This window comes from Ranitomeya imitator, chromosome 2, assembly GCF_032444005.1.
Source record: "Ranitomeya imitator isolate aRanImi1 chromosome 2, aRanImi1.pri, whole genome shotgun sequence".
NCBI classification, from domain to species: Eukaryota; Metazoa; Chordata; class Amphibia; order Anura; family Dendrobatidae; genus Ranitomeya; species Ranitomeya imitator.
The window spans coordinates 167636272-167661150 of record NC_091283.1 but is presented as its reverse complement, the minus strand read 5'-3'; the positions used below and the strand labels follow the sequence as shown (position 1 = coordinate 167661150).

General features: G+C 48.8%; 2 protein-coding genes across 2 annotated transcripts in view; both read right to left on the bottom strand.

Moving 5' to 3' along the window:
• Positions 1–15371, bottom strand: part of LOC138662346 (caM kinase-like vesicle-associated protein) — a 161231-nt gene extending 145860 nt beyond the window's left edge. The window contains exon 1 of the mRNA XM_069747855.1: positions 15101–15371. The gene's annotated coding sequence lies outside the window, so the exon portion shown is untranslated. The remainder of the gene's footprint in view (positions 1–15100) is intronic.
• A 5126-nt stretch (positions 15372–20497) lies between these two features.
• The window catches only part of NDUFB11 (NADH:ubiquinone oxidoreductase subunit B11), a 20900-nt gene continuing 16518 nt past the window's right edge, over positions 20498–24879 (bottom strand). The window contains exons 2-3 of the mRNA XM_069747854.1: positions 23730–23860; positions 20498–20672 (exon numbers count right to left, since the gene is read on the bottom strand). Of these exons, the coding sequence (XP_069603955.1) occupies positions 20546–20672; positions 23730–23860 (258 nt within the window). The 3' untranslated portion in view covers positions 20498–20545. The remainder of the gene's footprint in view (positions 20673–23729; positions 23861–24879) is intronic.

The window sequence follows — 24879 nt, the reverse complement described above, 5'->3', positions numbered from 1 at the left end:
AGATAGATATATAATAGGTAGATAGATAGATAGATAGACGATAGATGATAGCTAGATAGATATATAATAGATAGATAATAGACAGATTGACCGATAGATGATAGATGAGAGATAGATGATAGATAGATGAGATAGATAATAGATAGATAGATAGATGATAAATAGATAATAGACAGATAATAGATATTAGATACATAGATAACAGATAGATATTTAGATGATAAGATACATTGATAGTATGTAGGGTAATTCTCGACACCTCTCTCAGTAATGATGGGGAACATGCAGATTTAGCTTCCCTCCTGTCCTCAGGGCCTGTGATGCTCTGGGAGGCGCCAGTAGCTGTCATCTCACTAATTAGCAGATTGTAGCTACAATGTAAATTGCCTTTATTACGTTAATAGAAGGTTCAAAATCTGATATCAACAAGCAAGACCGCTGGGGCCCGGATCCATTAGCACTGGCGTTTTGTGTGTCATCCTCGTGAAGGCACGGCCGGAGTTACAGTAGATGCCTCTTACTGAATTCGGGGCATCTTACAAGTGTTCTGCCGACCGGCAGGAGAACATTTCTGGCATAATTTAAAAATCTAAAATGGCAGAAATGTTGGAGAATGTGTGGGGTAGACTTTGCCTCACCCACATCCCGCCACAATTCCTCCCATTTAGGACTGGTGTAAAAGCTCACATTTTCTTTTCTCAGCTTTGCGTTGATCACACATTGTGACATTTGAAGGCGTTTACTCCAGTGTTTTCCACCCGTCGTCCATGGGGCCGCTCTCCTCTGCTTGTCCACAAATAAATCAAAGACAAATGTCCAGTTTTGATCAGTCGCACAGATAAAAACCACCCATGGGTGATTATGGGACCCTGGAAATCACAGACAGATGCCATCCATGTGCTCTCTGTTTTTAACATCGTAATGGGTAGGAAAAGATCTGCAAATTTTTTTTGCATATGAGAATATCACTGATGATAAGAACCGATCCACTGATAAAAATCAGTCTGTGAAAAAAAGTGGATGTCTGAATAAGACCCTAGTGTAGGCACGTCAAAATTGAAGACAGTAATAATGTATGTAATCCGGGACTTGATCCACAGCTCCAATGTATACATTTATCATAGAGGAGATAGGTAGATATGAGATTATAGATAAATGAGGTCGGAGTGGACATATCGTTAGTGCAGCTGCACCGGGGCCCAGAGATGGAGGGGGGCCCTTGCAGGCAAGCAGAGCCGGTGTCACCAGTGCCGAGGCCCACTCGAGACACACCTGCACGCTATGGGGCCCATTATTCTGTATGGAGCATTATATGGGGCCCATTATTCTGTATGGAGCATTATATAGTGCACATTATTCTGTATGGAGCATTATATGGGGCCCATTATACTGTATGAAGCATTATATGGGGCCCATTATTCTGTATGGAGCACTATATTGGGCACATTATGCTGTATGAAGCATTATATGGGGTGTATTGTTCTGTATGGAGCAATATATGGGGACTATTCTATATGGAGAATTATATGGGGCCCATACTTGGAGCATTAGATAGGGCTCATTATACTGTATGGAGGACTATATAGGAGGAAATTGACTTTTGTAAAGGGTACACTGCTGAGGACAGTTCTACTGGTAGGGTAGATTTATCAATATACAGTTTACCTCTAATACTACAGGTACTGAAACCTGTGGACCCTCAATCACCTGAATCCCCTCTGCTGTATGGTATTGTAGAATTTACAATAGATATCATTCATGTAATGTAAGAAGTAAGTGAAATATTTGGCATTGTACTACACCTATTATTCTCTGCTGTATTTGTGCATCATAAATCGTTGTAGGAGTTAAATGGGCCACTGAGACTCTTTAGCCCGGGGCCCACGAAAACCTGGAGCCGGCATTGTCTGTGCATGTATGCGTGTGTTTATACATATGTGTGCATGTATGTTTATGAATGTGTGTCTATGCATATGTGTGTGTATCTATGTGTGTGTGTATGTATCTGTGTGCATGTATATAAATATAAATATATATGTATGTATTTGTATACGTGCATGTGTGCATGTATGTACAGTTGTGCTCAAAAGTTTACATACCCCTGAAGAATTTTTGCTTTCTTGGCCTTGTTTCCGAGAATATGAATGATAACACTAAAACTTGTTCTCCACTCATGGTTAGTGGTTGGGTGAAGCCATTTATTGTCAAACTACTGTGTTTTCTCTTTTTAACTCGTAATGACAACCCAAATAACCCTGATCAAAAAGTTCACATACCTTGGTGATTTTGGCCTGATAACATGCACAGAAGTTGACACAAATGGGTTTGAATGGCTACTAAAGGTAACATCCTCACCTGTGACCTGTTTGCTTGTAATCAGTGTGTGTGCATAAAAGCTGAGTGAATTTCTGGGATCCAGACAGACTCTTACATCTTTCATCCAGCCACTGACGTTTCTGGATTATGAGTCATGGGGAAAGCAAAACAATTGTCAACGGATCTACGGGAGAAAGTAGTTGAACTGTATAAAACAGGAAAGGGATACAAAAAGATATCCAAGGAATTGATAATATCAGTCAGCAGTGTTCAAACTGTGATTAACAAATGGAAAATCGGGAGCTCTGTTAAAACAAAACCACGGTCAGGTAGACCAACAAAAATGTCGTCCACAACTGCCAGGAAAATTGTTCGGGATGCAAAGAAAAACCCACAAATAACATCATCTGACATACAGGACTCTCTGAAAACTGTTTCAAGATGCACAATAAGGAGGCACTTGAAGAAAAATGGGCTGCATGGTCAAGTCGCCAGAAGAAAGCCATTACTGCGTAAATGCCACAAAGTATCTCGCCTACAATATGCAAAACAGCAGAGACAAGCCTCAAATCTTCTGGAACAAGGTAATTTGGAGTGATGAGACCAAAATTTAACTTTTTGGCCACAACCATAAACATTACATTTGGAGAGAGGTCAACAAGGCCTGTGATGAAAGGAACACCATTCCTACTGTAAAGCACGGAGGTAGATCACTGATGTTTTGGAGATGTGTGAGCTACAAAGTCACAGGAAACTTGGTCAAAGTTGAAGGAAAGATGAATGCAGCACATTATTAGCAAATACTTGAGGCAAATTTGCACTCATCAGCCCAGAAGCTGCACATGGGACGTACTTGGATGTTCGAACATGACAACAATCCAAAACACAATGCCAAGTCGACCTGTCATTAGATACAGTAGAAAAAAGTGAAGGTTCTGGAGTGGCCATCTCAGTCTCCTGACCTCAGTATCATTGAGCCACTCTGAGGAGATCTCAAGAGTGCAGGTCATGCTAGACAGCCCTGGAATTTACAGGAACTGGAGGCTTTTTGCCAAGGAGAGTGGGCAGCTTTACCATCTGAGAAAATAAAGAACCTCATCCACAACTACCAAAAAAGACTTCAATCTGTCACTGATGTTAGAGGGGACAATACATGGTATTAAGAAATGGGGTATGTGAACTTTTGATCAGGGTCATTTGGATGTTTTGGGTTGTTATAATGATTTACAAAGAGAAAACACAATAGTTTGACAATAAATGGCTTCACCCAACCACTAACCATGAGTGGAGAAAAAGTTTTGGTGTTATTCATATTCTCTAAAAAAAAAAAAAAAGGCCAAGAAAGCAAAAATTCTGCCGGGGATGTAAACTTTTGAGCACAACTGTATATGTGTAGGTACAGTACAGACCAAACATTTGGACACACCTCATTTAAAGATTTTTCTGTATTTTCATAACTATGAAAATTGTACATTAACACTGAAGGCATCAAAACTATGAATTAACACATGTGGAATTATATACTTAACAAAAAAGTGTGAAACAACTGAAATTATGTCTTATATTCTAGGTTCTTCAAAGTAGCCACCTTTTGCTTTGACTGCTTTGCACACTCTTGGCATTCTCTTGATGAGCTTCAAGAGGTAGTCACCAGGAATGGTCTTCCAACAATCTTGAAGGAGTTCCCAGAGATGTTAGCACTTGTTGGCCCTTTTGCCTTCAATCTGCGGCCCAGCTCACCCCAAACCATCTCGATTGGGTTAAGGTCTGGTGACTGTGGAGGCCAGGCCATCTGGCGTAGCACCCCACCTCTCTCCTTCTTGGTCAAGTAGCCCTTACACAGCCTGGAGGTGTGTGTGGGGTCATTGTCCTGTAGAAAAATAAATGATGGTCCAACTAAACGCAAACCGGATGGAATAGCATGCTGCTGCAAGATTCTGTGGTAGCCATGCTGGTACAATTTCAATTCAATTTCATTTCAATTTTTAATAAATCCCCAACAGTGTCACCAGCAAAGCACCCCCACACCATCACACCTCCTCCTCCATGCTTCACGGTGGGAACCAGGCATGTAGAGTCCATCCCTTCACCTTTTCTTCATCGCACAAAGACACGGTGGTTGGAACCAAAGATCTCAAATTTGGACTCATCAGACCAAAGCACAGATTTCCACTGGTCTAATGTCCATTCCTTGTGTTCTTTAGCCCAAACAAGTCTCTTCTGCTTGTTGCCTGTCCTTAGCAGTGGTTTCCTAGCAGCTATTTCACCATGAAGGCCTGCTGCACAAAGTCTCCTCTTAACAGTTGTTGTAAAGATGTGTCTGCTGCTAGAACTCTGTGTGGCATTGACCTGGTCTCTAATCTGAGCTGCTGTTAACCTGCGATTTCTGAGGCTGGTGACTCGGAGAAACTTATCCTCAGAAGCAGAGGTGACTCTTGGTCTTCCTTTCCTGGGGCAGTCCTCATGTGAGCCAGTTTCTTTGTAGCGCTTGATGGTTTTTGCAACTGCACTTGGGGTCACTTTCAAAGTTTTCCCAATTTTTCGGACTGACTGACCTTCATTTCTTTTTCTTTGCTAGGTTGCTTTTTTCTTGCCATAATACAAATTCTAACAGTCTATTCAGTAGGACTATCAGCTGTGTATGCACCAGACTTCTGCACAACACAACTGATGGTCCCAACCCCATTTATAAGGCAAGAAATCCCACTTATTAAACCTGACAGGGCACACCTGTGAAGTGAAAACCATTTCCAGTGACCACCTCTTTAAGCTCATCAAGAGAATGCCAAGAGTGTGCAAAGCATTCATCAAAGCAAAACGTGGCTACGTTGAAGGACCTAGAATATAAGACATAATTTCAGTTGTTTCACACTTTTTTTTTGTTAAGTATATAATTCCGCATGTGTTACTTCATAGTTTTGATGCCTTCAGAGTGAATGTACAATTTTCATAGTCATGAAAATACAGAAAACTCCTTAAACGAGAAGTTGTGTCCAAACTTTTGGTCTGTACTGTATATGTGAACATATTTGTTTTAGGTTCATGTATGATACTGTAATTGTAAAGAATAGGAAAATCAAGCAGGCTCTTTGAAAGGTTATTCAACAAATCCATAGAATCCAACCACTGTTCCCCACCCCAGAGATTCTGAGAACAGGGGTCTACAGACTCGTCCTGAATGGAGCAGAGTTGTAAATGCTCGGCCTCTGCTCTCTCCATTATCTATAGAGCTGCTGAGCGCTGCACTTGGCTATTTCCATCAATTCCATAGACAATGAATAGAACAGAAGACAAGCATGAACCCCTCCAATACATTCATGGCTGAGCTTCAGATTCCTCTTCTTAGGATTGCTGGGGGTCCCAGTGGTCAGTCTCCCAAAAGTCAGTAAGTTATCCCTTCTCATCGGGATTGGGGATAACTTGATTTGTTTGGGGAATAACCCTTTATCAGATACTAGATGGTATAGATTAGATACCAGACATATAATTTAATATAATATATGCCGGTACATGGTTCGGCTCTGCAGAACCGAATCCTAGCAGAGATATGTATCTCCATCTCAGTAAAAAAATATATAATTTCAGAGGTGTGGTGGGCCCAAATAGAACTTTGGCTATGGTGAGCTCCATGTACGCCCCTGCTTGCAGGCCAGTGATAATGAGGGCAATCTGGCCTGCTGCTCAGAGCCCAGGGATCCGGGGGTCCCATTGCTAGACTGTCTTCATAAGCGGAATGCGGGGCAGGGAGGGGCAGGGGCAGACATTTTTTGAGCAGGGGCCCCAAGCTGTCAGTGTCTGCCCCTGACAGGAAAAACGTTGCATAAAATAGGTGCGTTTCTGATGCAGATTTTTCCCCGCTCATTAGTATGGGTGAAATCTGCAGCAAATAGCCTGAAAGAATTGACATGCTGAAGATTTAAATCTGCAAATCAAAAATAAGGAACGTGTGCATGAGACTTCAGGATTCCAGGCACTTTTCTGGAATCAGGAAACCCTTCAAGTTTTGTGACAAAGAAAAAAAACACATGACAAAAACGCAACGAATCTGCTAAATGTGCATAGGCCAAAACAAAAGTCATGAATAGAAATAACAGGATGGATCATTTACAGTTCAGAAATCCCAGCCTCAGCTGCTATCACTGAGGTTATTAATGGTCGTCTGATGAAGGTTCTGGCGCTGAATGCATTTGGGCAAATCATCAAGATCCACTGCTGGCAGCTCCTGAATAATCACGACCGATGATGTCCCATATGTGCGCGATAGGAGACAAGTCTGGAGATGCTGAAGCCATGGGAGCACGTTTAGGACACGCACAAAGTTGTCTGGGACACGTTCCTTCATGAAGTCCTCTTCATGGCGTGGCCCACAAGGTCTCCAGAGCAATCTCCAGCTATGATTATGTCCAAGACATAAGCATTACTCATCGATGAAAAGGACAGAACTCTATTCCAGCCTTCATTGCTGCATTCCACTATCCATCTGGAGAACACGAGGGCAATGCCATAAAGAGGCCTTCACGAGAAACATCATTCTGGTCCCACTCCTGGAATTATGGTGGTAGGTAACATATTGTACAGTAGCCGGTCCCCTCTGATCTTCATTGCAAGTGCACCAACGCTACAGTAGTATGGCCATTTCTCAAAGATTTTGCAGGAGCCATTTTTAACACAATGTCAGATTGCTTGTTCCTGGTGCTCCTGTTAGCAGCTTGCGTGCCTAATCCTGCTCCCATAGCTGCTGCGTCTCCAGGCTTGTCTCCCATCAAGCACATCTGGGACATCAATGATCAGTGATTACTCAGGAGCTGCCAGCAGCGGATCTTGATGATTTGCCCAAGTGCATTCAGTGCCAGAACCTTCCTCAGACGACCATTAATAACCTCAGTGATAGCGGCCGACGCTGGAAGTGTCTGCATGTGGCTCATAGTCCAGACTGAAGAAATACAGATGTTTTGAAAAGTTGTTTCCAATTATTCATCACTTGCAGATCGGTAACATGTCTAGCCATCTTGTGATTTCCTTAAAACCACGATTTTTTCTTCTTGGTGTAACAATTGTAATGTCAAGGAGGGTAAATACTGTATATTAGTGCGTGAAAGTTTGCGAATCCTTCAGAGTTTTCCAAATTTCTGCATAAATTTTACCTAAAACTACATCAAATTTTCACAGTCCTAAAAGTAAATGACCAGAACCAAATCAAATTAGTAGAACATTTTAGACTGGTTTTTTTTTTTTTAATAAAGTGATCCAATATCACACATCTGTGAATGGAAAAAGTATGTGAACATTTAGGATTAACAGAGAATTTTAATGCGAAAGTAGTGTCTGATATTTTCAATCAATAGGATGACAATCAAGTGTGAGTGGGCGACCTGTTTTATTTAAAGACCAGAGATCCATCAAAGTCTAATCTTCAAATCACATGTTAGTGGAAGGGAATCATGGCATGAACAAAGGAGATTTCTGAGGGTGTCAGAAGAACGATTGTTGATGCTCATCAGGCTGAAAAAGGTTATAAAACCATCTCTAAGGGTATGCTCCCACGGTCAGGAACCAGCAGCTCTTTGGATGCAGCACATGTCCGCTCCGTCCAAACCGCTGCCGGCTTCTGAACGCAGATGATTCTGGATGTGTTAATTGAACCATGCGTAATCACCGCGCCCAATATATTGTACGGGGATGTTTATTTTGCAGAGACTGAGCGTCTCTGTGAGATAAATAGACATGCTGCCGTCTGGCAAGGCGCGACGCATGTCCATCTCCGCAGGGAATCCGCGGGTGCACATACACGCATAGTGGATATGGCATTTCTTCAAATCCCATCCACTATGCTGTAACATCTGGCCGCTGTGGGTTGGACGTAGCAGATGTACGCAGCGTCCAACCCGCAGCATTTACTGACCGTGGGAACATACCTTAAACATTTTGGACCCCACAAGTCTACAGTCAGACACATTGTGTACACATGGAGGAAATTCAAAACCATTATTACCTCCTTTAGGAGTAGTCAACCAACAAAGATCACTTCAAGAGCACAGCGCATATTAAGGTACCGTCACACTAGACGATATCGCTAGCGATCCGTGACGTTGCAGTGTCCTGGCTAGCGATATCGTCCAGTGTGACAGGCAGCAGCGATCAGGCCCCTGCTGTGCTGTCGCTGGTCGGGGAAGAAAGTCCAGAACTTTATTTCGTTGCTGGACTCCCCGCAGACATCGCTGAATCGGCGTGTGTGACACCGATTCAGCGATGTCTTCACTGGTAACCAGGGTAAACATCGGGTAACTAAGCGCAGGGCCGCGCTTAGTAACCCGATGTTTACCCTGGTTACCATCCTAAAAGTAAAAAAAAAACAAACAGTACATACTTACCTACAGCTGTCTGTCCTCCAGCGCTGTGCTCTGCTCTCCTCCTGTACTGGCTGTGAGCGTCGGTCAGCCGGAAAGCAGAGCGGTGACGTCACCGCTCTGCTTTCCGGCCGCTGTGCTCACACAGACAGTACAGGAGGAGAGCAGAGCACAGCGCTGGAGGACAGACGGCTGTAGGTAAGTATGTACTGTTTGTTTTTTTTACTTTTAGGATGGTAACCAGGGTAAACATCGGGTTACTAAGCGCGGCCCTGCGCTTAGTTACCCGATGTTTACCCTGGTTACCGGCATCGTTGGTCGCTGGAGAGCGGTCTGTGTGACAGCTCTCCAGCGACCAAACAGCGACGCTGCAGCGATCCGGATCGTTGTCTGTATCGCTGCAGCGTCGCTAAGTGTGACGGTACCTTTAGTTTGTGAGATCACAAAGGAACCCAAGATAAGCTCTAAGCAACTTAAGGCCTGCCCCACATTAGTGAATGTTAATGCTCAAGAGTCCATCCTCCAAACAAAACTGGATAATAATGGTGCGCATGGGCAAGATTGCAACGACAAAGCCGCTGCTCTCCAAAATGAACATTGCTGCCCGTCAGCAGTTTACTAAAGATCACCTGAACAAGCCAGAAGGCGATCGAAACAATGTTCTGTGGACAGATGAGACCAGATGTAGTTTTAGATTAAAGTATTGCAGAAATAAAATTCTGAAGGGTTCACAAACTTTCAAGCACCACGATAGATAGATAGATAGATAGATAGATAGATAGATAGATAGATAGATAGATAGATAGATAGATAGATAGATGGATAGATACTAACCAGTTGTTAGATGTGTAATGTACATTATGGCAGGGATTGGATGTGTTTGTAAGAATAGTTTTACATTTAATATAAAAATAAAGAAATGAAAAAGTTGTAGATAAAAAAAATAATCAAATAACTACAATGTATGGTAAATTGATATAAAAAACAGTCTCCCAGCTCCCAGAGCACTTATGGTCCAAGGGCATGGCTGGGAGCGTTTGGGGCCGGTGTCCTCCGTGATGAATAGTAATGCTTCCAGTAAAGCTTCTCTCCATATCTTCTAGATAAATAACCCGGAGCCTATAATCTCACTCATCAAGTGGCTTTTATCAATCCTCGGAGAGGACGCATCGCTTACTCCAATCAATCACATGTTGGTCAAGAAGCCTTTTAGGAGGAATCTGTATTGATCAGATGCATCCATAGAGCTGAACACAGGGGCGCTGACCGAAAGCGAGGGGCCACCTGCAGGCTGACCCAGGGTATTACACTACATAAAATTCCTTCACAAATATTGTTGGAGATCGAAAACAGCGACCATGAGAAAATGCTTTCAAAGGGTTAACAATTAGTCTCCTGCAAACCCTGCCACTATACACATACACACCAGGTGGCCATTGTGGAGGCACCCAGCATCTAAGTAGGAAGATAAAGGCGCCCATGGAAAAGTCAGTCAACCGCCATGATTTCAGCAGGACTGGGGTGTACTGACTTTCCTCCAATGCGAGACTAGAGCCCGCAGAGCATTAGCAATGGGGACTAGAGCCCGCAGAGCATTAGCAACGAGAGACTAGAGCCCGCAGAGCATTAGCAATGGGAGACTAGTGTCTGCAGAGCATTAGCAATGGGAGACTAGAGTCTGCAGAGCATTAGCAATGGGAGACTAGAGCCTGCAGAGCATTAGCAATGGGGACTAGAGCCCGCAGAGCATTAGCAATGAGAGACTAGAGCCCGCAGAGCATTAGCAATGAGAGACTAGAGCCCGCAGAGCATTAGCAATGAGAGACTAGAGCCCGCAGAGCATTAGCAATGGGAGACTAGAGCCCACAGAGCATTAGCAATGAGAGACTAGAGCCCGCAGAGCTAGGCAATGGGGACTAGAGCCCACAGAGCATTAGCAATGGGAGACTAGAGCCCGCAGAGCATTAGCAATGGGAGACTAGAACCCGGAGAGCATTAGCAATGAGAGACTAGAGCCCGCAGAGCATTAGCAATGAGAGACTAGAGCCCGCAGAGCATTAGCAATGAGAGACTAGAGCCCACAGAGCATTAGCAATGGGAGACTAGAGCCCGCAGAGCATTAGCAATGAGAGACTAGAGCCCGCAGAGCATTAGCAATGGGAGACTAGAGCCCGCAGAGCATTAGCAATGAGAGACTAGAGCCCGCAGAGCATTAGCAATGGGAGACTAGAGCCCACAGAGCTAGGCAATGGGGACTAGAGCCCACAGAGCATTAGCAATGGGAGACTAGAGCCCACAGAGCATTAGCAATGAGAGACTAGAGCCCGCAGAGCTAGGCAATGGGGACTAGAGCCCACAGAGCATTAGCAATGGGAGACTAGAGCCCACAGAGCATTAGCAATGAGAGACTAGAGCCCGCAGAGCTAGGCAACGGGGACTAGAGCCCACAGAGCATTAGCAATGGGAGACTAGAGCCCGCAGAGCATTAGCAATGAGAGACTAGAGCCCGCAGAGCATTAGCAATGGGAGACTATAGCCCACAGAGCTAGGCAATGGGGACTAGAGCCCGCAGAGCATTAGCAATGGGAGACTAGAGCCCGCAGAGCATTAGCAATGAGAGACTAGAGCCCGCAGAGCATTAGCAATGGGGACTAGAGCCCGCAGAGCATTAGCAATGGGAGACTAGAGCCCGCAGAGCATTAGCAATGGGGACTAGAGCCCGCAGAGCATTAGCAATGGGGACTAGAGCCCGCAGAGCATTAGCAATGAGAGACTAGAGCCCGCAGAGCATTAGCAATGGGAGACTAGAGCCCGCAGAGCATTAGCAATGAGAGACTAGAGCCCGCAGAGCATTAGCAATGGGAGACTAGAGCCCGCAGAGCATTAGCAATGAGAGACTAGAGCCCGCAGAGCATTAGCAATGGGGACTAGAGCCCGCAGAGCATTAGCAATGGGGACTAGAGCCCGCAGAGCATTAGCAATGAGAGACTAGAGCCCGCAGAGCATTAGCAATGGGGACTAGAGCCCGCAGAGCATTAGCAATGGGAGACTAGAGCCCGCAGGGCATTAGCAATGAGAGACTAGAGCCCGCAGAGCTAGGCAATGGGGACTAGAGCCCGCAGAGCATTAGCAATGAGAGACTAGAGCCCGCAGAGCTAGGCAATGGGGACTAGAGCCCGCAGAGCATTAGCAATGGGAGACTAGAGCCCGCAGAGCATTAGCCATGAGAGACTAGAGCCCGCAGAGCATTAGCAATGAGTGACTAGAGCCCGCAGAGCATTAGCAATAGGAGACTAGAGCCCGCAGGACATTAGCAATGGGGACTAGAGCCGGCAGAGCATTAGCAATGGGAGACTACAGCCCGCAGAGCATTAGCAATGGGAGACTAGAGCCCACAGAGCTAGGCAATGGGAGACTAGAGCATGCAGATCATAAGCAATGGGAGACTAGAGCCCGCAGAGCATTAGCAATGGGAGACTAGAGCCCGCAGAGCATTAGCAATAGGAGGCTAGAGCCCGCAGAGCATTAGCAATGGGGACTAGAGCCCGCAGAGCATTAGCAATGAGAGACTAGAGCCCACAGAGCTAGGCAATGGGAGACTAGAGCCCGCAGAGCATTAGCAATGGGAGACTAGAGCCTGCAGAGCATTAGCAATGGGAGACTAGTGTCTGCAGAGCATTAGCAATGGGAGACTAGAGTCTGCAGAGCATTAGCAATGGGAGACTAGAGCCTGCAGAGCATTAGCAATGGGAGACTAGAGCCCGCAGAGCATTAGCAATGGGAGACTAGAGCCTGCAGAGCATTAGCAATGAGAGACTAGAGCCCGCAGAGCTAGGCAATGGGAGACTAGAGCCCGCAGAGCATTAGCAATGGGAGACTAGAGCCTGCAGAGCATTAGCAATGGGAGACTAGTGTCTGCAGAGCATTAGCAATGGGAGACTAGAGTCTGCAGAGCATTAGCAATGGGAGACTAGAGCCTGCAGAGCATTAGCAATGGGGACTAGAGCCCGCAGAGCATTAGCAATGAGAGACTAGAGCCCGCAGAGCATTAGCAATGGGGACTAGAGCCCGCAGAGCATTAGCAATGAGAGACTAGAGCGCGCAGAGCATTAGCAATGGGAGACTAAAGCCCGCAGAGCATTAGCAATGGGGACTAGAGCCCGCAGAGCTTTAGCAATGAGAGACTAGAGCCCGCAGAGCTAGGCAATGGGGGACTAGAGCCCGCAGAGCTAGGCAATGGGAGACTAGAGCCTGCAGAGCATTAGCAATGGGAGACTAGAGCCTGCAGAGCATTAGCAATGGGGACTAGAGCCCGCAGAGCTTTAGCAATGAGAGACTAGAGCCCGCAGAGCTAGGCAATGGGAGACTAGAGCCCGCAGAGCTAGGCAATGGGAGACTAGAGCCTGCAGAGCATTAGCAATGGGAGACTAGAGCCCGCAGAGCTAGGCAATGGGAGACTAGAGCCTGCAGAGCATTAGCAATGAGAGACTAGAGCCCGCAGAGCTGTGCATCCAGAGATGATATATTTATTGCATTTTTTGCTTTGGTCCAGTAGCAGAACATTATATACATGTGGATTCAGCATTTTTAGAATTTATCCAACCAGGGTTGATTCAGACTTTTCAGGGAATTTCTTATTTAATGTGGATCTAGAACATGAAGAGCAGCAAATCCTCAGACCAGGTCCAGACTTCACATGACATATGGTGCACGGATCCAGTACAGTAGCTGTTCCCTGGCTGCAGTGATCAGTGCGGATACCTCACCCAAGAAAGGTGCAGATCCCGCGGAGCATTATCTGTTGGGGGAGATAGGTGTTGGGAACTCCTATAACAGGATCACTCACAGCTCGTTACTTTCCTGCTGTGGACACAATTTATACAGGATATCTATGAAGTATCAAGACAGAAGGTGCAGAGCATTTTGTAACCCATGAGCAAAAGCCGTGCAGAACATTAGTTGCGTAGTGTGGATTTATATCTTGCAGGAGAGCATTTTCCCTCTAGCAGAGTATTGTCTTACCAAGTGTAGAGTGGAAACGTTCAGAGCATTTTCCATCTAGTTTGGATCCCTACCTTCCCCAGAGTGGTCCGTCTGGGATGGATGCGGAGCGTGTAGAGGATCTTCTGTCTAGTTTTTAGATGCAGAACATTATCTAGCGTGTGGCTACACTTTGCACAGCAGCCTCTGGTGCAAATCAGAAACTTGCAGCGCACTCTACCTAGTTCAAGGCTCTATAATACCTGGATACACAACTTGCAGAGCATTTTCTATCTTGTTCACCTGCAGAGCACTGACTGTATTGCGTGGATACAGAACGTGTAGAGCAATTTCGGTGTGGTTACAATGCAAAGCTCTGCAAGTTCTGTATCTATACAAGATAGACAGTGCCCTGCATCTGAAGTAGATAGAAAATGCTCTGCAAGTTCTGTATATATACAAGATAGACACTGCCCTGCATCTGAAGTAGATAGAAAATGCTCTGCAAGTTCTGTATCCATACAAGATAGACAGTGCCCTGCATCTGAAGTAGATAGAAAATGCTCTGCAAGTTCTGTATCCATACAAGATAGACAGTGCCCTGCATCTGAAGTAGATAGAAAATGCTCTGCAAGTTCTGTATCTATACAAGATAGACAGTGCCCTGCATCTGAAGTAGATAGAAAATGCTCTGCAAGTTCTGTATCCAGACAATATAGATTGAGCACTTTTCTATCTAGCTCAGACGCAGAGAAGTCTGTAAGAACTGGATACAGGACTTACAGAGCATTTTCTATCAAGTTCAGGTGCAGAGCACCATCTCTAATAGATGGACACAGAACTTGCAGAGCATTTTCTATTGAGTTCAGGTGCAGAGAACAATCTCTAATAGATGGATACAGACATTGCAGAGCATTTTCTATGGAGTTCAGGTGCACAGCACTGTCTCTAATAGATGGACACAGAACTTGCAGAGCATTTTCTCTCGAGTTCAGGTGGAGAGCACTGTCTCCAATAGATGGACACAGAACTTGCGTAGCATTTTCTGTCTAGTTCAGATGCAGAGCACCGTCTGTAATAAGTGGATACATAACTTGCAGAGCATTTTCTATCTAGTTCAGATAATGGGTGGATACAGATTTTGCAGAGCATTTTCAGTCTAGTTCAGACGCAGAGCACTGTGTATACTGTGTAGATACAGAACCTGCAGAGCATTTTAGTGTTGATTCGATCCCTCAGCATGGCTCTGTCAGCCCTGCCGCTTCTGCAGCCCTCCTGGCCCTGCAGTCACATCTGCAATATGTTCTGAGACCCTTGTGTACCACCCTGAGGGGCAGCGCAGACCCATCCCCAGTGCAGAGCACTCACTGAAACACGGGAAAAGTCACCAGCTCTGCCGAGCACAGCACCCCGGGGAGACTTCAAAGACCCTCCTTCCAAGCGGACAGGTGACCTACCTGTGCCCGGGTCCTGGCAAGTGAAGGTGCCAGCCTGGAGGCTGAGGGTGAAGCAGAGACAGGCAGGGGGCACCAGGAGGAACAGGTGAGGCGGCAGCACAGGTGTCAGAGCAGCCGGCAGGAGCACAGCCGCATGTTAGCAGCAGCAGCAGCAAAGTGCAGGTGGAGGGAGAGCCGCCGAGACAAAGGTAAGAGATGCCGGAGAGAAGGCGGGAGGGAGGAGAGTGAGAGGATGCGTGCACTCGGCTCTAACCCACGGGAGGCTGCCCCCTACAGCGCCTGCAGTACCCGCCGCTCCCCACAGAGCGGCAGCAGCGAGCCGGGGAAGGCACCGGCTGCCAGAGGCGCTGTCCGGAGTGCTGAGCCCCGCAACGCGAGGGTTAAGTGCTGCCGAGCCGGGAACACGTGTGTGCTGCACACTCGCCTGATGCAGGGGACGTGCTGCACTACAGCTGTCACCCAGAAATGTGCAACGACTCCACCCAAGGCAGGCGAGGGGTTAACCGAAGGCACACCTGGTCATGGCATGGAAGGGGTTACAGGATGTACTATACGGCGGAAAGGCTTATGGCTCAGGCCACAAAGACGTGGCAATGAAAGGGTAAAGTGACCAGGCACATGATATTAGCAGGAAGGGTTAAATCATAACGATGTACGCGAATGCAAGCAAAGGGTTAAGGAAAGCTCTGTATGTGTATGTGTGCTACAGTATGTGCATGATCCAGGCATGGGGACCAGACGTCATATATGACACAGGTGGTGCAAGGGTTACGTCCAGGACCCCGGCAGGGCGAGGGTTAAGGGTTACGTCCAGGAGCCCGGCAGGGCGAGGGTTAAGGGTTACGTCCAGGAGCAGGGCGAGGGTTAAGGGTTACGTCCAGGAGCAGGGCGAGGGTTAAGGGTTACGCCCAGGAGCCTGGCAGGGCGAGGGTTAAGGGTTACGTCCAGGAGCCCGGCAGGGCGAGGGTTAAGGGTTACATCCAGGACCCCGGCAGAGCGAGGGTTAAGGGCGATGTCCAGGACCCCGGCAGCGCGAGGGTTAAGGGCGACGTCCAGGACCCCGGCAGCGCGAGGGTTAAGGGCGACGTCCAGGACCCCGGCAGCACAAGGTTTAAGGGCGACGTCCAGGACCCCGGCAGCACGAGGGTTAAGGGCGACGTCCAGGACTCCGGCAGCACGAGGGTTAAGGGTGATGTCCAGGACTCCAGCAGCGCGAGGGTTAAGAGCGACGTCCAGGACCCCGGCAGCACGAGGGAGAAGGGCGACGTCCAGGACCCCGGCAGCACGAGGGTTAAGGGCGATGTCCAGGACCCCGGCAGCACAAGGGTTAAGGGCGACGTCCAGGACTCCGGCAGCACGAGAGTTAAGGGCGACGTCCAGGACCCCGGCAGTGCAAGGGTTAAGGGCGACGTCCATGACTCCGGAAGCACGAGGGTTAAGGGCGACGTCCAGGACCCCGGCAGTGCAAGGGTTAAGAGCGACGTCCAGGACCCCGGCAGCACGAGGGTTAAGGGCGACGTCCATGACTCCGGCAGCGCGAGGGTTAAGGGCAACGTCCAGGACCCCGGCAGCACAAGGGTTAAGTGTGACGTCCAGGACCCCGGCAGGTGAATGAACCTGTGTATTGGCCCCTATTAGTGGGGGCACCACACGTCACACATAACCCTGGCAGGCTGCAGGTGCTCTAGGCCCCTCTGACTGGTGAGGCTGGCTACATACTGGTGTCCACAGTCCTGCTGGAGTCCATTCTGGCAAGGCAAGGGTGCAGAGACACTTATGCCTGCAGCGTAAAGCATGGATCCTGATGACTGAGAAGATAGTCCTCATCTCTACAGCACATTTTACTATAACAGCTTTAAAGTGCCCTTGTCAGCAGGATTGTGCTCCGTGACCTACAGGCAGTGTCAGGTCAGCGCCGTTATACTGATTAGGCTACGTTCACATTTGCGTTGTGCGCCGCTGCGTCGGCGACGCAACGCACAACGCAAACAAAAATGCAACAAAACGCACGCAAAAACGCTGCGTTTTGCGACGCATGCGTCGTTTTTTGCCGAAATTTGGACGCAAGAAAAATGCAACTTGTTGCGTTTTCTTGGCCCAACGCTTGCGGCAAAAAAAACGCATGCGTCGCACAACGCAGCACAAAAAGACGCATGCGTCCCCCATGTTAAATATAGGGGCGCATGACGCATGCGTCGCCTGACGCAAACATGCATAACGCTAATGTGAACGTAGCCTAACACCGATACCTGGTGATGAAATCCGTCTTGTGGTTGTTGTGTAATCTTTATTTCCAGTTTTGAGTTAATCACCTGCCCGTGCGGTGGGGCGCCTGTGGGGGTCTTCGTTTGGTGTCCTGATTAGATATTCATAATGCAGCCCGCTGACAGTCACTGATCCCTCACGGACCGGCCCCCCGGTTTACATACTGCATAGAATGAGGCAGCAGCTCTTACTCCATGTAAGTTACGCTCTTATTAGTGATATTTATACATATAGTTAACGATCTAGCACACACTTTTGCACTTTATTTCCTATTTTTCCTTACAAACCTATATCCGCCATACTGCTGTTGCATCTGGTCAGTACTATAGGACCCCTGATGGGACCATTTGATAATTAGATGCAGCCATAATATTGACATATATATGATTTCTATAGGGTGTAATATGTATTTTTTTCACTAGTATACACATGGTATTCCACTTTATGGAGTAGATAAAATACTTTTTCTATTATCCCCCAATATTCTATCTGCTAGTGTTACTCTGATATGACTTTATTTTAACACATTTTGGATTAAAAAACTATGTAAGTTTAAAAAAAAAAAAAACCTCTCGGACCTCTTTCTATAATTCTAATAGAATGGGTTGCATGTGGTTATAGAATATTGTGGTGTAAAAAAATAAATTTAACTTCATCAAAATGGCGCCTGCATCGCACTCTGCCAGATGCTACTACACAAGTGCCGCCAACATGTTGCTGTCACCTCTTATCTCCAGCAAAATGGCTGAGGCGCATGCGCAATAGCACCTATTGGAACGTGAGGTTACTGCACATGCGCCATTTTGATGAAGTGAAATATTTTTTTACGCAACATTATATGCAATATGCGATACATGCTGCAGCACAGCCACCATTTTCTGAATGTAATTTTTTTCCCCCAAACAAGATATAAAGTATGTAAGCTAGGGGGCAGGTCAGTGAGGGATCAGAGACCTGGTAGAGGCCATTCTGGTGAATAACTAATCAGAACACCACATGAAGACCCCCACAGGCCGCCCCGAAGCATGAGCATATCATTAACTCAGAACTGAAAGTAAAGATTAAACAACCACAAGACGGATTTTATCACCAGGTATCATTGTAAGGGCTCATTCTCAACTGCGGGAAACTCGGATGAGTCGCGCATGTCAATACCCGGAACTCAGGAGCGGAGCGTGCAGCTCCATGTATTGCTATGCGGCCACACGCTGCGATGCGAGTGCGGGGTATTGACGTGAGACACTCATCCGAGTTTCTCGCATGTCAGATCTAGCCCTAATCAGTATAACGGTGCCAACATGACACTGTGTAGGTTACTGTGCACAATCCTGCTTACAGATTCAATTTACATATTAGTGCCAATAAGGGGTTAAATCCAGCACTCGGGGCAGGTAACAATTTTTTGCATATTGGCTGGTAAGGAGTTAATTCATGTATGCCAGCAGGGCCCTCACTGTGAGGGTTAATAGTTGGTACGCCGCACCACAGCAGCCCCAGTGTACAAGGTTACATTCCGCCCCCAGCACCCGGGGTTACATTCCGCCCCACCGGCCCCAGCACCCGGGGTTACATTCCGCCCCACCGGCCCCAGCACCCGGGGTTACATTCCGCCCCACCAGCCCCAGCACCCGGGGTTACATTCCGCCCCACCACCCGGGGTTACACTCCGCCGCACCGACCCCAGCACACGGGGTTACACTCCGCCGCACCGACCCCAGCACACGGGGTTACATTCCACCGCACCACACCGGCCCCAGCACACGGTGTTACGTTCCGCCGCACCGGCCCCAGCACACGAGGTTACGTTCCGCCGCACCGGCCCCAGCACACGAGGTTACGTTCCGCCGCACCGGCCCCAGCACACGAGGTTACGTTCTGCCGCAGCGGCCCCAGCACACGGGGTTACATTCCGCCGCAGCGGCCCCAGCACACACAGGGTTACATTCCACAGCTGTTGGGAGCAGCAATGTTTGGGTGCTGCGCTAATCATGTCTGGCATGGGAGGGGTTAAGTACTGTGGAGCTGCAGAATGGTTAGCAACGTTCCCATGGTAACACCCCGACCATCTCCCCAGTCCAGCACCCGTCACCGCGCTCGTCCTTGAGAATTTGATGCAGCCACATCCTACAGAGCAGAGCCACCCCCCGGGTCAGGGCCGGGCAGCACCCAGCGGCAGGGTGGGCTGAGGTCATGGTCAGGTGTGGTGAGGGAGTAGGAGGCATGGTGCTGAGACTTCTGCAGCCGCAGCCCCCTCCTGCCTGGATTACACCAGCTCTTAGCCAGTTTAACCCGCAGATTTAAACCCAAATCCCCGCAGCTCAGTAACCCTTTCCTCGCCAGCCTCCTGCTTGAAGGACGTGACCACTTATGCAATGTCCTTCCAGCTGCAGAGAAAGGTGCAGATCACATTATATAACAGGGGAAAACCACCTGGCTCTTACATAACTACTACTCCCAGCGTCACCAAGGACACAGCATTCACACTGACCTATGGAAACCTGCTGAGACTTGTGGGTCTACAACAACTAGGCCCAAATGGTTTGCTTTAGTTAAATTCTGGCCCAGAACTACAAGTTCCAGCAATGCATTGTAGATTATGATATAGCTAGAAGCTGGCACGGTGCTGATGGTGGAGGGGAGTAGTCCCAGCAGGTGTCTGACGGAGCGGTGACCCAGCAGTCAGGGCTCAGTCACCCGTCATCGCCCTCCATCATCTCCACACTCCCGAGTAGCTACAGTCTACACATAGGACGCTGCACTTAGAGGAATTGTCGACTGATCTTGCGCCCAGGCCATAGCTGTGCCCCCGCTGAGCACAGGCCGAGGGGCCGCTCTAATCCCTCTATTATCTGCGGCTGATGTATCATGTGCCAGCCCCCGCAGCGCACGGCTCTCCATCCATCATTGGGCCATGCCGTCTCCGCAGGTAATGAGGTGGCGTCCGGTCATGACTATTAGAAGCCGAGCAGGACGCCAATTACCGCATCAGACCGCGATCAATGGAGTTGTTTCATGGCTTCAAAAACAGGCAAAGAGGAAAAAAGTGTGAAACAGGAAAGCGCAAACACCAGGAAAACCAGATGACCCCTCCAACAGGAGCCATATTGGTGGTCTCTAAAAGAAACAGCAGACTGGAGGTGACACATACTTTATTGAATCGGCAGAGGGACAGGAGTGCGACTATTTATCTTCGGGGGGAAACACCAGGCTCTTCGGGTCATAGTAGTTCATTTCGATGAGAGGCAGACCCAGCGCCTCTTTCCTCTTTATCTGCCGCTCGGCTTCTCTACGAACCCAGTCCTTCATCCTGCAAGAGAAAAACATCAGAGACATGAGGGCATCCATTACTAGAAGCCAGCAGAGACATGAGGGTGCCCATTACTAGAAGACAGCAGAGACATGAGGGTGCCCATTACTAGAAGCCAGCAGAGACATGAGGGTGCCCATTACTAGAAGCCAGCAGAGACATGAGGGCGCCCATTACTAGAAGCCAGCAGAGACATGAGGGTGCCCATTACTAGAAGCCAGCAGAGACATGAGGGTGCCCATTACTAGAAGCCAGCAGAGACATGAGGGTGCCCATTACTAGAAGACAGCAGAGACATGAGGGTGCCCATTACTAGAAGCCAGCAGAGACATGAGGGTGCCCATTACTAGAAGCCAGCAGAGACATGAGGGTGCCCATTACTAGAAGACAGCAGAGACATGAGGGCGCCCAATACTGGAAGCCAGCAGAGACATGAGGGCGCCCATTACTAGAAGCCAGCAGAGACATGAGGGCGCCCATTACTAGAAGCCAGCAGAGACATGAGGGCGCCCATTACTAGAAGCCAGCAGAGACATGAGGGCGCCCATTACTAGAAGCCAGCAGAGACATGAGGGCTCCCATTACTAGAAGCCAGCAGAGACATGAGGGCTCCCATTACTAGAAGACAGCAGAGACATGAGGGCGCCCAATACTGGAAGCCAGCAGAGACATGAGGGCGCCCATTACTAGAAGCCAGCAGAGACATGAGGGCGCCCATTACTAGAAGCCAGCAGAGACATGAGGGCTCCCATTACTAGAAGCCAGCAGAGACATGAGGGCTCCCATTACTAGAAGCCAGCAGAGACATGAGGGCGCCCATTACTAGAAGCCAGCAGAGACATGAGGGTGCCCATTACTAGAAGCCAGCAGAGACATGAGGGTGCCCATTACTAGAAGCCAGCAGAGACAAGAGGGCATCCATTACTAGAAGCCAGCAGAGACATGAGGGCGCCCATTACTAGAAGCCAGCAGAGACATGAGGGCGCCCATTACTAGAAGACAGCGGAGACAGGAGGGCGCCCATTACTGGAAGCCAGCAGAGACATGAGGGCGCCCATTACTGGAAGCCAGCAGAGACATGAGGGCGCCCATTACTAGAAGCCAGCAGAGACATGAGGGCGCCCATTACTGGAAGCCAGCAGAGACATGAGGGCGCCCATTACTAGAAGACAGCGGAGACAGGAGGGCGCCCATTACTGGAAGCCAGCAGAGACATGAGGGCGCCCATTACTGGAAGCCAGCAGAGACATGAGGGCGCCCATTACTAGAAGATAGTGGAGACATGAGGGCGCCCATTACTAGAAGCCAGCAGAGACATGAGGGCGCCCATTACTAGAAGCCAGCAGAGACATGAGGGTGCCCATTATTACTAGAAGACAGCGGAAAGCGAGGGACAGCGAGACGGCAACCAAGAAACGAGAGCGGGTGAGGGGCAAGACACACAGCAGCTTGGTACATGGAAGAGTGTCAGATGTGGGGGTATACAAGTACACACACCTATGCAGGTGAGTGGTCAGCGGGGAGGGGGCACAGGAGAAAGTTGTTGGTGTGTAAAGAGAAATAGTCTGATTGGAGTGGGTGCATAAAGCAGAGAGGTTACTGGGGAGGGGGTGTAACACATGTTGGTGGGGGTATAGGAGTGTATAAGAGATAGGGGTAGAGACCCAGCGTCCCTTCCCTACATATAACATGCATACACACACGGCTCCTGCTCCGCTGCATTATTAAACAGAGCCGCTATTCCTGGCAGATGCTGACACTCATTAAAGTGTATTAACAGCTTCCTCACCTCCGCTGTGAGCCCCAGCCACAACATGTCGAACTCCCACAGAGGCAGAAAAAAGCAGCTTCCCCCTCTGCCAACACCTTATTATCCCACCCCCAACACCACATCCCTCTGATATTATGCAGTTCGGGGATCTCGCTTAGGCCCAGGATCAGTGGTTCATGGTTCATTGTGCATGGTGGATCCAGTTGCAGCCCCCGACAGCGGGCACCACAGATCTGGCCAGGACCGGCATACATTGCGTTATGGAACATACCAATGCCACCTCCTTGTGCACAGCCATTACTGATTACTCCATTCCCCGAGACTGGGCAGCATGGCTCACAGAGAAAAGGAAGGCCCAAGTTCAAAAGGCACAGGGCAAAGTGTGGGCGCAGCCGCGACTGGCGAGCGCGGGGGCGCAGCCATCCATGACTGGCGAGTGCGGGGGCCAGGGGGCACAGCCGTGAATGGAGAGCGCGGGCCAGGGGGCACAGCCGTGAATGGAGAGCGCGGGCCAGGGGGCACAGCCGTGAATGGAGAGCGCGGGCCAGGGGGCACAGCCGTGGATGGCGAGCGCGGGCCAGGGGGCACAGCCGTGAATGGAGAGCGCGGGCCAGGGGGCACAGCCGTGAATGGAGAGCGCGGGCCAGGGGGCACAGCCGTGAATGGAGAGCGCGGGCCAGGGGGCACAGCCGGAAGCGTACTGATTAAGGATCGGTGCTTCTTTGCCGTGTGATGTTGGCGCGCGCTGTGGCAGAGATGTGCTGCTCTGCCAATTTCTTCCAGCTCAGCATGAAAATAAATAATTGATTGGTGCTCATTAGGCCTCTCCCTTAGGAAGCGCTGATCGGCTGCACAGCCATTTCCTGCGAGCCAGCGGCTGCCCACACCTGAGCCGTGGCACTAATCACTCCGCATGGTACAGTACATCAGTGCCAGGAGCGAGGAGACCCCAACTCTGCCCCCTGTCCTAGTTATCAGACCCCACTGCAGTCTCCTGAACAAGCAATTACCAGCTATATACAGCGGCTTTGCAGCCATGGGGGGCTTTGCATCCTATTTACCCACCCCTGTCACTCCAACAGCAGCGGCCAGTCTGACAGCATTATGTGCAGCTTCTGTCAGGAGAAGACGTATAACTGCAATATCGTCTCCCCCTCAGAGATGACTAAGTGACGGCAGGGGGAGTTATGGCCGCCACGTGAGCGCTTTATTGGATTTATGGCGCGGTGGGTGGGAGCAAAACAAGGTTATAGGGAGAAATGAGGAGAAGAGCAACAGGCACTCACCCCCTCTCTGGAGAGTAGTGGATAAAGATGGGGACCAGCACCAGACTGACCGAAACGCCAAAGAAAAACACCAGCCGCATGTTCCGGACATCTTGTTCAGGGTCGTCGCTGAATCCGTGCCAGTCTGGGTTCTGGAAAAGAAAATATATGGGGGGTAAACAGACATTGTGGGCAGGTGATCACACAGGAGGGAGGTGAAAGCAGCCTGAAAATATAGACAGGGTTAAAATCAGGGCGACCATAGTGAGCAGGGCAGTGAACGTCACTTAGAGCGCAAGCTCCCGAGGCCGCGGCACCAGCGCCAGTCTCCAGACATAAGCAGGAGACATGAAAGTGCCAGGTGCCATTATATGTGCTCATCACATGGGGGCTGAGCGCAGGGGAGAGAAGAGCCTGTGTAGCCCCCGAACAAAGGCAGCGCCACTAATGAGGAGGCCGAACACAATAGAGGCTTGCTGAAGAGAAAGGCAGGAGAGGCTGAACGACGCTCACTGAAGAAGAAGACACCAAGAACTAGAAAAGAAGAGCGGGGGAGGGGTGCAAGAAGAACAACCACCTCAATCACAGCGGGTATGGTGGGGGCACACTGCCCTCTGCTGCTGGAAGCGGGAACAGCACCCAGCAAACTAATAAGGGTCCTGTGCAGAGTACCCCTCAGTGCTGTACATATAACCCAATAGGATCACACATGATACCAGCAGACAGGAAGAAGAGGGGAACAGGTCACCAAGAAGCATCAGTGGTGCAGCCTGCCCATTACTGGGGACTGGCCAACACATCGGACCCAGATTCATTATTGCGTCCGCTCCTGTTTGGGTCTCATTTTCAGGGGGTTTTTGCTTCGGCCCCATATTGCTGCTTTCCGTTGCGCCCACTCTGAAGTCTATTCTATACTTGTTCGTCTGGGTGCGGGCTACATCATCCAGATGTCTGAGGCCCATTCATTATAGGAGGGTTTGTTGAAGGTTTCTTTTTTTTTAATTATTGTTTTTACATTTTTTTGTCCTGCAAATGTTCTGCAGTTTCCTCCCTGGAGGGATATTTTTCTTCAACAGAAATTTTTGTGAAAATAGTACAAGCTGCATTTTAAAGGATCATGTGACTTTTTGCTCCAAAATATATATATATATTTTTTATCTCTCTCTCTCTC